The sequence below is a fragment of the Spizellomyces punctatus genome (assembly GCF_000182565.1).
Source record: "Spizellomyces punctatus DAOM BR117 chromosome Unknown supercont1.12, whole genome shotgun sequence".
NCBI classification, from domain to species: Eukaryota; Fungi; Chytridiomycota; class Chytridiomycetes; order Spizellomycetales; family Spizellomycetaceae; genus Spizellomyces; species Spizellomyces punctatus.
Window position 1 is genome coordinate 225613 of NW_015971548.1, and position 14640 is coordinate 240252.

At 46.9% G+C, this 14640-nt stretch overlaps 4 protein-coding genes across 5 annotated transcripts; 3 read left to right on the forward strand and 1 right to left on the reverse strand.

Moving 5' to 3' along the window:
- The first annotated feature begins 243 nt into the window (after positions 1-243).
- On the forward strand, positions 244-7314 carry SPPG_09381 (uncharacterized protein). Its single transcript, XM_016757541.1, has 37 exons — positions 244-561; positions 745-942; positions 1017-1198; positions 1260-1467; positions 1526-1681; positions 1740-1855; positions 1918-2012; positions 2075-2220; positions 2289-2353; positions 2429-2527; positions 2587-2733; positions 2796-2844; positions 2899-2968; positions 3035-3168; positions 3226-3417; positions 3478-3562; positions 3617-3683; positions 3738-3858; positions 3922-4080; positions 4139-4201; positions 4255-4394; positions 4453-4576; positions 4639-4773; positions 4831-4873; positions 4934-5045; positions 5117-5228; positions 5286-5429; positions 5490-5573; positions 5636-5817; positions 5871-6080; positions 6140-6241; positions 6299-6341; positions 6405-6632; positions 6708-6752; positions 6811-6918; positions 6980-7045; positions 7104-7314. The coding sequence occupies exons 1-37, from the start codon at positions 418-420 to the stop codon at positions 7134-7136; spliced, it is 4407 nt and encodes a 1468-aa protein (XP_016606101.1). The 5' UTR covers positions 244-417; the 3' UTR covers positions 7137-7314.
- SPPG_06477 lies at positions 7187-8346 on the reverse strand. Of its 2 annotated transcripts, XM_016754678.1 has the most exons (6): positions 8224-8346; positions 8112-8162; positions 7703-8049; positions 7630-7636; positions 7488-7563; positions 7187-7422 (listed from the first exon to the last, which is right to left on the reverse strand). In XM_016754678.1, exons 1-6 carry the CDS (start codon positions 8308-8310, stop codon positions 7361-7363), a joined length of 630 nt encoding a protein of 209 aa, XP_016606103.1. In that variant the 5' UTR covers positions 8311-8346; the 3' UTR covers positions 7187-7360. The 2 variants fall into 2 exon arrangements, with proteins under 2 accessions (XP_016606103.1, XP_016606102.1); XM_016754677.1 differs by having other exon boundaries at positions 7488-7636.
- A 456-nt stretch (positions 8347-8802) lies between these two features.
- Positions 8803-11186, forward strand: SPPG_06478 (uncharacterized protein). The gene is made up of 4 exons (XM_016754679.1): positions 8803-9266; positions 9334-9856; positions 9928-10209; positions 10274-11186. Exons 1-4 carry the CDS (start codon positions 9026-9028, stop codon positions 11064-11066), a joined length of 1839 nt encoding a protein of 612 aa, XP_016606104.1. The 5' UTR covers positions 8803-9025; the 3' UTR covers positions 11067-11186.
- Positions 11187-12093: 907 nt separating this feature from the next.
- SPPG_09382 (uncharacterized protein) lies at positions 12094-14370 on the forward strand. Its single transcript, XM_016757542.1, has one exon. The coding sequence runs from the start codon at positions 12561-12563 to the stop codon at positions 14013-14015; it is 1455 nt and encodes a 484-aa protein (XP_016606105.1). The 5' UTR covers positions 12094-12560; the 3' UTR covers positions 14016-14370.
- Positions 14371-14640: the final 270 nt, after the last annotated feature.

The window sequence follows — 14640 nt, forward strand, 5'->3', positions numbered from 1 at the left end:
AGCTGTGTGTTAGGAGTGTGTTGCCGTTAGAGCGAGACTTGACTGGGGAACGAAGGAGAGCAAATCCACTACAAGTAATCGACTAACTCTGAGGCCAAAGGGCCAAACGATAAGGTGAATGCCATTGCAGCTTAAGGTTTATGCCAACATCTTCCGTATTGTTGGTCTTGTTAGGGGCGGTGGCTGGTATGTTCATTGGAGCACCACAATTATGTCCATTTTGGGATAAATGAGCAAATTTAACCCAATCGAGATGGAGTCAAATGCCGATGGCAAAGGGCTCCTCGATATTGCTCTGCATCCACCGATCTCGCTTGCTGCTGAGCGACAGAGAAGATACATCTACTTTACCTTGACGTGAAACCCATGCCCACCCTGGTGTGACGTTGTGGGCAGCTCTACTGTTGTGTCGCCGCCATGAGCTCTGATCCATTTGGATTTGCCGCTGGAGCGGATACTCCCTCGCGTCGGGGGCCGCGCAAGCTGAACTTTACCCAACGCCTTGTCCCCATCGCCGGCAGCAAGCAGGTCTCCACCTCAGAGTTGGTGAACAGGCTAAAGGTTAGTAAAATATTCAAGACGAACAATGGACCGTGCAACAGTTCAGAGGAACTGGGGCGAGAATTGGTCTCTACCGAGACTCCGTTGCATCGTACAAGCTGTTCAACTATGATTGGTTGGCGACGACAAACCAAGAGAGTGCTGATATATCTGACATCCGTTGTATTCATAATCATTTTGTAGAAAGTGCACAATGATTTGAGTCGGATGGACCAAGAGGATGTCGACACGCAATCATTGAAGACTGTGCAAAAGGACTTAATATCCCCGTCTTTGATGTCCCATAAAGACAAAGCAGTGAAGATCTTGACAGCCTGTTGTCTGGCGGACATCTTACGGCTATTTGCACCAGATGCGCCCTATAACCAAAATCAACTGCGGGTAGGGATGTTATTGCGTGCGTTAAATCGGCGAATATGACCGCTCAATCTACCTTCATTGAACCGATTTGGTAGGAAATCTTCGAATTCTTTGCAAAGCAGCTTCAGCACATTGCCGATAAGAATGGTCCCTATTTTTCGTTCTATTACTATTTATTGGACAGCCTGTCCACAGTGAAAAGTGTTGTTCTTGTGGCCGATTTAAATGCCGAGGACCTTATTGTGGACTTCTTCCGTAATTTTTTTGACCTAATCAAGTAAGGATCTTACTCCGAAACAATGCTGCCTGCAAAATGTTGAGAGCTAATCCGTGTCCAGACCTGATTTTACCAAAAATGTGTATATTTGCATGGTCGATATCTTACAGCAGCTTGTCGACGAATGCCATCATCTACCGCAGGATGTGATAGATATCATTCTGTCGTCTTTTCGACAAAAGAGGCAGGTAGAACGTCCTGCTGCCTTCAAGATGGCCGCGGATCTCTGCAACGCCTGTCCAGATAAGCTACAGCGTTATGTTTGCCAAGTAATAGGAGTAACTTCTGTGGTCACGTCCATATATCTGCTCTAACCAGAAGGTGTAGTACTTTAGCGATGCAATTGTGGCTGCAGGAAGGGGATTTGAGGATGAGAGCGATGAGAAAGAGTTCGAGGATGCACACAAGGTGATCTTGGAGATAAACCGCGCTTCACCAGCAGTATTGCTTAGCGTGATACCACAACTGGATGAGGAATTAAAGGTGAGCCTGAATTATACGTAGTGGTGGTACCCTTACTTACCTGTATCCCTCACGCCAGGTTGACGATGTACACGTTCGTACGTTGGCAACAAACGTGTTGGGACAAATGTTTTCCGAGCCCGGATCGAAGCTTGCCGCGAAATATCCTCATGTCTGGAAATCCTGGTTGGGACGGTAGGCGAAAAAATGCAAAAGAGTAGATGCGCTACGTGTGAATAAAGGAAATCCTCTTACAGACGCCTTGACAAGCAAGTATCTGTGCGCATCATCTGGCTCGAGTACTGTTTTCCTTTGTTCAAAAGCCATCCCGAATTGTCGGCGGATGTTGACGGTGTGTAAAAAAAAGCACCGGGGCTTCACGTGAGAGGATGCTAATCATGGTTAAATGGGTAGCGAGTCTCAGAGAAAAGATGATAGATCCGGACGAGAAAGTACGAGCCGCCGCTGTGAAAGTTCTTACGCAGTTGGACATGATGTCTGCGCACAATGTGAGCAAAGATACACTGTTGGCTGCTGGAGCTCGTCTGCGCGATAAAAAGGTATCATATCTGATGGCGCTGGGACTGTAAATTGGTTCTAACGGCACTACTGCACGAAACCTCTGCAGTCCACTGTGCGGGAAGCTGCGACAGAAGCGCTATCTCGTGTTTTCAATATGAAGTACGCGGAAATGTAAGTAGATTTCGGCACTATGGCATTAAATTCGGCACCATCACTTTTTTCCAATGCTTACTTCAACGGAGACAGAATGGATCCAAGCATTGGGGAAGTTGGGGCGGCTGATAAGTACGGATGGATACCCGGGAGTGTCCTTGAAATCCTTTATATGGACGATCCGGAGACGAAGTAATCATTTCAATTTTGGTGTGATATCTTGATGTGGCATTGACTTTTTTCTTGCTTAGGGTGTTCGTTGAAAAAGCTCTGCACGATCATATATTTCCTGCAATACCCGAGGACTCTGCTCGCACGGAGCGACTTTTGAACGTGACAACAGCTTGGACAGAGAAACAGAGGAAGGCTTTTTTGAGCGTTCTCGACCGTCAGGCTAAGTAGGGATTCGTCGAGTCATCTCTCCCAGCCACGGGTCAATACTCAGATTGTGCTATTCCAGAACTGTTCATGCGACAACAATATTTTTGGATCAATGCGAAAAGTATAACGTGAGTGGTTCCTAATTGAAGTTTGTCCGGACCGTTGGTGACATATTATTTCAGGGAGGAATCATGGACTCTGACGAAGACGCGACGGAAAAGGTTTTACTTCAGATTATCACGTATTTGGCATGTGAGTATTGAAGGATATTAATATAGCGCATGAAATGATGGGCTTTCTTACATATTATTATCATAGCTCGGTTTCCGGACCCGAAGAAGGCGCAGGCGCATTTGCAGAAATTTGCTAAAGTCAACGATGGTCGCCTGTACAAGCTCATGCGCACCGTCATGGACCCACAGAGCGATTACAAGCCTATAATGAAAGCCATTGTAAGACTTCGAAAAGCATTTGGTGCCCATGGATACTGGCTAATAAGATAACTATAGAAAGAGATTGTCAAACGCGTAGAACAACAAGCGGGGGTCATGGAGACGTTGTCCATTTTGTTACGAAGAATATGTCTCACACTCGTACCGAAAAGCTCAATACCCTATTTGCTGGAGAAAACCCAAGCAGCTCGGTCCAGCCAGGACGCCTTGGTTCAACGTCATGGACAGACGGCGGAACGACTGTTAAAGGTTTGGGAAGATATATGGTCTATGCTAGTCCACCCAAAGTGTTCATGCCTTTCCTCGCAGGATATATCGACGGTTTTCCCGGCGTTGTACAGAAGTAATTTGGAAAACTTCACTCAACTGCTGCGAAGTCCGGATGAAGCTCTTGGTAATGCGACTTGCGTATCTCAGATCTGAAGTGGATTCTGACAATGTACCGCAGTTGCCGACTCCTTAGAAGCTTTGGCGAGATTTACCAAAACATTTCCCGACGAAGCTCCGCAGGACAGGTAGTATCGTATGGCGGTTACGCGGGATGAACAATTTTAATGAGCTTTTTGCAGGCAATCGAAGGAGCGATTGATCAAATTTGCACTGAAAGGATCACCACAGCAGGCGAAGAATGCAATAGTTGTCCTGGCACACACACGAAATCCGACAGAAGCCTGCAATGAAGTGTTGCAGGTGGGCTGAGCACATGATATGATGATTGTTTTCGGATTCGGGTTGCTTAATTTTGTCCATTAGGAAATATTGGGCTCTCTGTCCTTTGACAATGAGAAACTCCTTTCTCATCTGCAAGCCCTAGCGCAAATCGCTCGCAACGCCTCAACACTCTTTGAACCGCACAATACTGCGATCACGAACTTTATCGTAAAGGACCTATTACTTGTCAACCGCAGAAAGGTGCGATTCACTTGTTAAAGGTGTTTGTAGCCCGGTTTTTGAAGACCTTTATGTACAGGCTGTCGAAAACGATGTTGATTGGGTCGAGTACGAGAGTCTCGAGCGAGAAGGCCAATTAAAGGTACAAGGCTTGTGCGTTTTTACCTGGTCGCCCTCTGACTTTAAGTCTTGTAGATTATGGGTATCAAAATATTGGTTAAACGCTTAATCGCACTCGCGAACAACGAAGACGCAGACGTGGCTGCCCCTGTTCTCAAATTACTACGACGCCTTCTCGAATATGATGGTGAACTTGTTGCGGAAAAAACTACTCCGTACGTGGACTTGGGACATACACTTAAACGCTAATTACCGGCTTAACCCAAGTTTCAGTCCCGCGGTTCAGACTCATCTGCGATTGATTGCGGCTATTTCCCTGTTGAAGCTTGCTCGGTGTCCTACATATGCCTCGCAGATTGATGTTACGTATTTGCAGAAGCTTGCCCTTTGCATTCAGGTATTTGCTCTAGTTTCGATCATGAACTGGGGGCACTGTTAAAATTAAGATTGGTAACACAGGACCCCATATATCAAGTTCGAAACGCCTTTGTGGAAAAGTTGGTTATGTACTTGTCAAACAAGACGGTGCCCTTCGACTACATGGTTATATTGATGTTGGCAGCACATGAGCCAGAGGCAGAGCTTAAATTAAAGGTTTCTATTGGTTTGCAAAGTTCTCTGTTTATCGGTGCTAAGTTTGGAATGATACAGGTCAAGAATTTCCTGTCGCGCAAGGCCAAACAGCAGAGAGCAGGTACGGACAGTGGCTAAAGCTGGTGAAAACTGACAAGATAGTCTAACGAAGCATATACAGAGGAAAACCCGCAGGCATCGCTGCTCGAGCACACAATTGTGCGGTTTCTGCATGTTCTTGCCCATCATCCTGACTTTAACATCGAGGTCGAGGATCTTCAGATGTTTGCAGTGTACGTTAGTTGCGGTTTTTGGATAGACCATTTGCAGTTTCAGATATGATCCCTTACTCCATCTTCTTTAGATACATCGAGTTCTTCCTGGACTCTGTCGCCACATCTGACAATGCGTCGTTTCTCTACTATATGACTGCAAAGGTAAAGACGGTGCGGGATATACATGCACAGAGTTCAGAGGTATGCTTATTGGATGTGTCTGTAAATCGTGCATGGGCTAATGGCAAATTTCGACAGAATTTATACGCGTTGAGCGATTTGGCACAACTTATCATTCAAGAGAGGGCGAATCACGCTGGATGGAGTTTACCTTCTTACCCCGGAAATGTGCACCTTCCAAAAGACCTATTCGTAAAAATGTCGTCACAGAATGCCGTTGAGGTGAGAAAAGTGTGAACCTTGCTCCCCTCCGGCCGCTCAAGTAATCCGCGCTTTTGACAGAATACACGCAAAAGTTACCTTCCTCAGGAGTTTATTGACATGCGGGCCATGTCCAGCGTCCTAGGTCATGGGCAGAAGTCTAGGGTACGTGTGTGCACGGTTGCTATACGAGCTTTACCATGGTTCCAATTCTACGAATACTGTAGGCAAGTCGGAAGGTTGAGGCAACCGGTCGACCAGCCCGATCTCGCTCAATGACACCGGACAGTGACGACAACGGCTCCGTGACAGGTACGAAACGGAAGGCGTCAAGACGAGCGCAAACACCGTCGTCTGCCAAGAAGCGACGACAAAGTGATGAGCTTCCTGAAGAGACGCCACAGCGAAAGTACGTTCGCTAATCCGTTGAACGGTGTTGAATCATACTTATATTTATAATAGAAATGCACCACGGTCTGCAAAATCGCGCACGAAAAGCTTCAAAGAGGTTAGTGACGAGGAGGAAGAAATGGAGGAGATACCGGAGGAGGAAAGAAGTGAAAGCGAGGAGTCGGAAATCGAGGACGACGACGCGGACATCATGGAATCCTCCGAAAAGCCCGTGCAACATATTCAAGCATCTGTCAAATCTGTCGCTATGACCCCAGTGACGTACGTGTTATCACCGCTCTTCTGGCGGAACGCATACTCATGGAGTTCTTTGACAGAAGTAGACGAAGAGCTAGAAAAGTTCTTGCGGATTCCAAGCAAATGGATACCTCAGAAAAAGAGAACGAGAGCGATGGGGAGAATTTGAGCCGCCGGACCAGAGGGTGAGCTTTGCTTCGTGTGCTCGACTTGAGAACAACAGCTAAAGCATGCCTGATTAGACGAGGTCGAGGAACCGCAAGTTCTACAACGCAGCCGAGAGCAGTAAGTGACCGTGTCGGATAGATTAGTCATATATAAGTTTGCCAACTCTTTTGGTGCGTCCAGACGTCGACGTCTTCCCACCCCGTGTCAAAACAAGTTGTCGATGATGAACTTTCCGAAGAAGAGGTTGTAGAAGAGCAAATTCTACCCACAAGAGCAAAACGAACAAGAGCCAAGCCCAAAATGGATACAACACCGGTTGTGGAGGCGGAATCTGATACAGCTCCTGAAGATGAGGTCGAACCTGTGAATTCACGAGGAATCCGCCAAAGGAGGGCTGCGGCGATCAAGGTGGGTGCATTTTACTGTTTTTGGTTCAATCGTGAATGACGGATGTTAATCTGTCGAAATATTGGTTCCAATAAGAAATCCAAAAATGACGCGACTGTCGAAGGAACACGGCGTTCAAAGGTATGGATTACCCGTAAGATTGAGGCGACAGTATTCATTGCCAATACTCTACATGCAGCGGGCAGCAAAGACAGATAGCGGTATCGTCGCGAGCGATGAGATTGTGAGTCCTGTGCGGGTGTCGGATGAGGACCAGGACGGGACAAAGGGGGCCAAGCATGAAGTGGTGAGCTGGCATTTTGGCAATTGCTACTTGTAATCCGCCTTTACTGAATGTTGAGTTTTAGAGAAATACGCGACGAAAGAAGGCGCTTTCGGCGGTTCACAATGAAGGGGATGACGAGGAGCCAGTGGTACGCATTCAATGACTTGCATGTCGTCGTGTTTGCGTCGACTTTAACGTGCCTGCAGATCCGTAGACCGACACGAAGGATTCATATCTAAGGAGAGGCAAGAAGGATAGCTGTGACAGTGTGAACAACATGTGATACTGGTTTAGGCGCCAATATATAGGTTTTTTTTTTTTTTTTGAAGAGATTCTGTAGCCATTTTATGTGGAGGGCAAGTACGGACTAGTTGAGAATGACAGGTGTTTTGATACACAGATTTCAAAAAGAATGTGACTAAATTCTACACGTTACGGTGCACCATGTTAAGATTGATTATCTTCAGATATGTCCGTTGGCTATGAGGTCGTCTATTGTAGAGAGGAATCTGTGGCATGGGAATCCTGTCAAAACAGCAAATGAGTCTGTGCGTCACCTCCATTCCAAAGGCGTAGATTCTTGCACTCACCCACGACATTATAGTAACATCCGTTGATCCGCGGAATGAAGGCAGACGCTAGGCCCTGATATCCGTATGCACCAGCCTGTATGAATATTTATACTTTGATGAGCATCAAGGAGGATGCATAACGAACCCGCTATGAGTGCACCTTATCCCTTTAACAACAAAAAGGTGATCAATCTGAGAGGCCGATCGGCCAAGAGACGACACGTCCAACTCACATGGGTTCCCCCGTCTCCACATACGCATCAATAACCGCATCCCCAATCACTCCAAACTCGACTAAAGTCCTCTCTACAGCCGTTTTATACAATGGCTGACCAGACGCTGATACACCAAACACGACGACAATGGCCGTCAAGACCTCATGTACCCGTCCCGATAAACTAGACAGAATCCTCTTTGCATGGGCAGCATCCACCGGTTTTTCTAATATCTGGTCATCGAGGACGATAATAGTGTCTGCGCTAATGACCAGTGGGTTTGTATTTGTGAGGGATTGGTAGACTTGGAGGCCTTTTTCGAGGGCGGTGCGAGTGACGTAGTTGTTTGGATTTGAGAATATGGTCTGTTTTTGTAGATTTGTGTTTGGGTATATTGAGTGGAGGAGAAAAGGAGGACAAGTTTTACCTTGTTCAAGTCTTCTGGGAATGTCGAGGGGTTGATGTTGAATTTTACGCCCTACGCGCAACAAAACACATGAACATGTGTACATGTGATTCCTCACTACAATATGGCGTACCAGTCGCTCGAGTATTTCCTTTCGTCGGGGTGAACCTGAAGCAAGGATGACATTACGTGTGTTGAGTTGGGCAATGGCTGGGAGCATCGTTTCGCTGTGGACAGAGCAAAAGGAAAGTCGGACCTTTGCCCACTTGACTAATGTCGATTAACCCATAAATGGATAAATGACGAAAATAAGATTTGGATTTCTTTAAACGTTGGATCCGATCCTAGTCATGTCACATGTGTGCCATGGGTTCTTTCATGGAAATATTATAAACTTTTGGTACATATGATGGTGCTACTTAATATTGAACCTTGCATAGCTTGCATGAATATGAGTTCATGCTGCCTGCAAATCCTTGCATAAAATCCAAGAATCTTGGAAAGGAACAGCAATGAAACAAAGCTGACCATTCTTGTTTTCGGCAAACGTTTTGATCTCACATTACATAATCAAAACCTTAAATCGGTGCAGTCGCCTCATTGGCTGTCCTCGCCGACATCGGGGGTTCGGAGGTGACAAAAAGTACAGATCGGCATGTAAACTTAAGATCCAACCTCTTGAACCGTGAAACTCGCTCCGATGAAGGCGGATGAAAAGCGTTAGGGGAACTGGCCTCGGGTGCATTCACCATAGCCAAGTCTCTACTTGTAGTACGAATGTGAAAAGATTCGGAAGACCATCAATGCCATTGTAGATTTTTTTTTAAATAGCATGCATTGTCTTGACTCGTCCATCTAGCTCGGGGGTTGTTCTGACACGATCAACGTGCAAAAAAAAAAGGAGATGGTCTCAAATATAAAAGGACCTGCACTGAATGGGTGCGCTTGCACAAGGTCCACAGTTCTCTCTCTTGACAAGAAACAAAATGTTCAAAGGCTCTCCATCTGCAACCCGCCGCGAACTTGGCCTGTTCTTTGCAGGACTCGTTGCGCTTTTTGGTGGCTTTGGCGTAGCAGTTTCTCTAATAAAGTATGATACGGAGTGCCGTATCACCTATTGCATGGACAAACCCGTCGGAAACGATCGGCATTGGATGGTTCTTAATTCGGTTTATGGTGCGGTTGAGCGTTCGTTCCCATTATGCAGTTCGCTTGCTTATACTCTGTTGTCGTCATCCTCCAGTATTTTACTCTTACATCCTGGCTGTCTGCATTGCAACGTTCATTATCCGTCAGTTCTCGAGCCTTGACTCTTTTTTCCGGCGCCGGCTGGCAATTCCCTTTGGCGTCCGCCGCGTTCATCTCCCATTCTCCATCGGCGAGGGACTCTTCCTATCCACAGCCCTTGGTGTACTTTTGTGGAAATTCGCCTACTTTGAAATGTACTATTATCGCAGCGGTGTCAAGCCAAAGGGCAAAAACAGTTACATGTTTCAATGGTTCAACCTGTTCAGCCATTCAACAGGAAACCCGCTCGACATGTTCATTGGGTTTGTTCTCATCCCAGTCTCACGCAACAGCCCTGTGGCAACGTTGTTGAAGGTTCCGTTTGATGGTGCCCTCCGGATTCATCGGTTCTTTGGGTACTGCATGTTCGGGTGGAGCGTTATGCACGCGGCATCCTTCTTTACAAAGATTGGCCTTTCGGTCCAAACCTACGCTGAGGCTCTGTTTGCTACGAGCGTTGCGAAGCCAGATATCCACAGGTAGGTTTCTGTTCACGTCTGCGGCTCATGTTGCAATGATCTTTGTCCTGACGTGTTGTTCCCGTCAACAGTTACAGAGACCTGATGGGTCTTTGCGCATTCGTATGCTTTGTCATTGGATCTTTATCATCTCTTCCCTTTATCCGGAGGCGCCACTTCAACACCTTTTACATTCTGCACGGGTTTATGTTGATCATGATCCTGTTTGCTTGTTTGCATGGGTCCACCAACTTTTATTTCGCTGTGCCCGGTATCATTCTCTGGATCGTGGACATTGCAATCCGTGCCACGGGGAGGTGGAACCCACAATTGTCCATCGACAAGGTTGTACGGGAGGAGCCAGGTTACCTTCGGTGAGTACTAGTTGGACGAGTTTTGTCGAAACAGCCCATCTAACGCCTCTTTCGGTAAAACCAGTCTCGAAATCCAAGCGACTCGACCATGCTCCTACACACCAGGTCAATACATCTTCCTCAACATACCTCGCATCTCGACACTAGAATACCACCCTTTCAGTCTCTGTGGCTCTCCAACATCCAACCGTTTCACTATCCTTGTTGGGCCATCCGAAAAACCCAAAGAATGGACTGCCAAACTTTACGACGCGCTAACACAGCCCAAAGACATGGAAGCAGGGTCAATGATCCACACGTCTGTCCACATTGAAGGCCCGTTCGGACAGTGTGGGTTCGATGTCACTCAGGCTGACGTTGTAGCATGTTTTGTAACGGGGACGGGTGTGGCACCGGCATTTGGACTCGTGCAGTGCGTGGAAGCATTGAGACGCAGTGGGGAGGGTGGCCGCCTCAAAAAACTTTTAGTATTTTGGAGCATCAGAGCCAACGGGGCACAACGAACAAGCGCTGTGAATCAGCTGTTGGCGTCCCCCCAATTGGCCGGTATACTCGAGTTTCACATCTTTAACACAACCGTACATGAAATCAATGTCACGACGACAAACGTATCATCGAAAACTCTGGAGGAAAAACTCGACGAGGGACTCGAGACTGAGAACGGATCTCTAACAGTCACACCTCACCGAATGTCCCCTCACACCATCTTCCAGTCTCAAATAATACCACACCTTGCACCGTCTTCCCGCCTAGGCGTCTTTTTGTGTGCCGCAGAGGGTCTTGCAAAAAATGTGCGGGATGAGGTGGCGGACTTGAAGCGAGATGTTTGGGTACATGAGGAGAGTTATCAATTTTGATTGCTCTGTAATGACAATGTTAATAGGACAAGTGGGGGTTGGAAATTGGAATAAAGGTTTAGACGCTGGTTGATCCTCGTCTTTTGCCGTCAATAAAAACACAAGATTATCCAGAACCGCCTGGCAAAAAGTAGTTTGGACAAAAGCATGTCATCTCAGCAAGTGTCCTCTCACGTGCTGAGTCAACGCCACACGTGGCTGCAGAGTCCGTTTGCGCAGCAAGTCACAATGCCGTGTTTAATTCACATTAATTAATGTGTTTATCTTTTTCAATGAAGAGTCTACTCCATGTAAATGTTCATCTGGCTGCCTAGTGTTGTTGGCAGGCCGAAAGTAGCAAGTCCAGAAAGGAATCCCAAAGCACGAGATGATAGCATGACAGTTGGCATGTCCACTCCTCGACTGGAAAGGCATAGTCATCAGACGCAAAAGCACACACAGGTCTGCACAGAGTGCCCGTGTTGCCCAATTGGAGACTAGCGCTTTTTTGCCTCGCTGCTTTGCGCGAAAATAACAGTCAAAGGCATTGGTGCTCTTGCATTCTGTAGGGAGTTGGTCAGGCAGCACAGTTGGGTTTTTTGGCTTTGAAAAAAAAAAAAGCCGCTTTTTCAAAGGAAAAAAAAAAAGTAGACCGCTTTGCTCTTGAATGTGCACTCTGTGAACATGTCCATTGTTCCAAAGGCTAGATGCATTCTGTCTATGACGCTGGTTTCCTTTGACCTTTTCCAACCTTTACATACAAATGCTTCCATGCCAAATACCAATGTGTTAAAGGATATCCCTTGTAATGAACGTCATGATGAAATCAAACATTGTTTTGAGAAAAAAGAGGATCATTATCCTCAGCCAGATGACCCCAAAAGGTCACCCGCCCTTTACAAGTCCCATTTTCAAACTCCGCATAAATCTATTAATAGTGATGTGTTTTGTAATTGGTTTCAACCCATTTTTTGTCACAAATTTCCTTGTGCCTAAATTTGGAGAGATTTTCTTCAAGGGCAAAACTGCGCTTTTTTTTTTCTTGGATTTTCTTTCCTTCTGATTTTTTTTTTCTCAAGGACTTGTAGCAAGCAAGTAACACACACGACAAGTTTTGGTTTGTTGCAATCTCGCAACTCATCTCGCTTACACGCATCTCTACTCTCATCTCTCTCGTTCGCTGACACCCATTCTGTTACGCGCATTTCACGCATCTCGCGTTTTCTTGTTCTCTCGCGTCTCTATTACTCACACCTATCCGTCTTTACGTCTCTCTCTCTCTCTCTCTCGTTCGTGGCGGAAACACTCACTTGGTTTCTCAACAACCACCCTTTTTCTCTCAACTTTCAGGACAGGGAAACGAACAGCAACTAGGATAAGAGAGCGCGCTCGGCCCGGTCGTTTTTGCGCACAGGAACGCGTTCTTGGCACACTGGACACAATCAACTTTTCGTCGTCGTGTGTGTTTTTCTAACAACTGACGCGCAGCCTTACGAACAGCAGAACCTCATTCACATGGCGCCAGCAATTCGCGCTGCCTCATATAGCGGGGTAAGAGTCTACGAAATACAATGTCGCGGCGTTCCTGTCATGCGTCGCGTTGCCGATGCCTATATCAACGCAACACAAATCCTCCGCGCAGCGGGTCTTCCTAAACCCCAGCGAACAAAGATTCTAGAGCGAGACGTCACTGGAGGCGTTCACGAAAAAGTTCAAGGAGGATATGCTGGTTTTCAAGGCACTTGGATACCCTTGGAAAGTGCGCGGACGTTGGCCGCTGCACATGGAGTTGAACAGGATCTTGTTGAGCTATTCGACTACAAACCTCAGCCTGGTGATGCCGAACCACCGGCAAAAGAAAAGAGAAAGAGACCTGCACCGCCAAAAGAGGAACCCAAAGAAAAGTGGAGTTCCTCCTCGTTTGTTTCATCTTCAGACGGTGAAGGTACGCGACCTTTTAGCACTTTTGTGAAGCAAGTGGACCGTGGCTTCAACTCTACCTTTGAATGGTCAGGCGGAGATGAGCAACAACGGGAGGGCTCCCTCGAGGATGATATCGAAACACCCGAAGCCCGACGCACAACAAGAATGGCTCTCCGGCCTCCGGGTACACGCCTCAAACGTCGACCCGTTTATCCTGGGGAAGACGAGGAAGAGGGAGCATACTTGTCGCCAAAGAAGCGTCGCACAGAAAGTCCTTTTTCGCATGCAGCTAGCCCAATGGGTCCTTCCACCGTGGATGTGACAAAGTCTGTGGCCGCATTCACGCAGCCCGTGCGTGCACCATCGTTTGTACGTGACAAGACGCCTCCCCATGCCGGAAAGCGATGTGAAGGTTGTGGTGTGACGTCTACGCCTCAATGGCGCCGTGGTCCGTCCGGAAAGCGCACTCTGTGCAATGCTTGCGGAGTAAAATGGAGTTTTGGTCGCTTGAACACCAAGGGAAAATCCCAGGATGATTACAACAGTGACGATTCTGACCTGATGGATAATGAGATGGATCTGGATATCGACGGACCGGATCTTGTTCCCGAATCCTCGCCCATGCGCCCAGTCCCTCTGGCAGAGAAAACGACACGCGACCTCGAGATGCAAGTCAAGCATTTGAAGCGGCAATTGCGCGAGTCTGAACGCAGTCGCAAACGTCTCCGCAAGATCCTCGAAGAGGCCGTCACAGATGACAGCGAAATGGATCGAAACTTTCGACAGGTGGTAAACAAATGCACCATTAGAGCAGCTGTTTACACCCCACCTGAATACGCTCCCACGGCCATTGATTACATGAGCGGCGATGACGACTCGTTTAGTGATGAGGATGAACACGAAGCACTGGTTGTCACACGCTTCCTGAGGGCGGTCAAACAGAACCGTGCCAGGATGGAGTACAATATCAGTCGCATGCACCTCAACAAGGACTGGGCTGTGAACGCACCAAATGAAGCACGAGCGCCGGATGCGATTATGGTTTGAAGAGAAGCAAAAATTGGTTGTTTAGAGGCATTACCCCGATATTTTGGGCCAGCTTTGGCATAGACAGGCAGAAAATTATTTCTTTTGGGTTCTTTATGAGCGGACGATGTTGAGCCGATTGCGAAGCTGCAGACGAGATGCAGGACACTCGGTTTTTTTCTCGTTTCAGTGATATAGTTTTGGCGATTTCTTTTGGGTCTGATTCCTTTTTGTGAATGTTGTTTTTTTTTTTTCCCTTGTGACCTCCCTGTTATTGATATTCAGATGCATTCTGGGATTTTATTTTTCTTGTTTTCGTTCTGCATGTGTATTATATACAATTCTTTAGCAATATTCATTATCATTAGCATCATCATCTTATCGGTTGTTTCAATTTGTTTTTTGCTGTGCTTTTTGAGTAAGGTTACAAATGAACTCGTAAACATGAGAGATGTGACTGGAGGGGGGTAGGGCTTTTTGTAGAGTGTGCCAATTTGATGACGTTTTGCGTTTGTCTTGGTTACAGAGTGCGTAAAGAGTAGCCTCGTGCTGCTGAAGTGTGCATAGCCATTTGGTAATCTGTTTTTTATAAATGTGAAGTGTAAATGATTCGTTTATGGATTCAACAACCCTTGACAATGTTGAG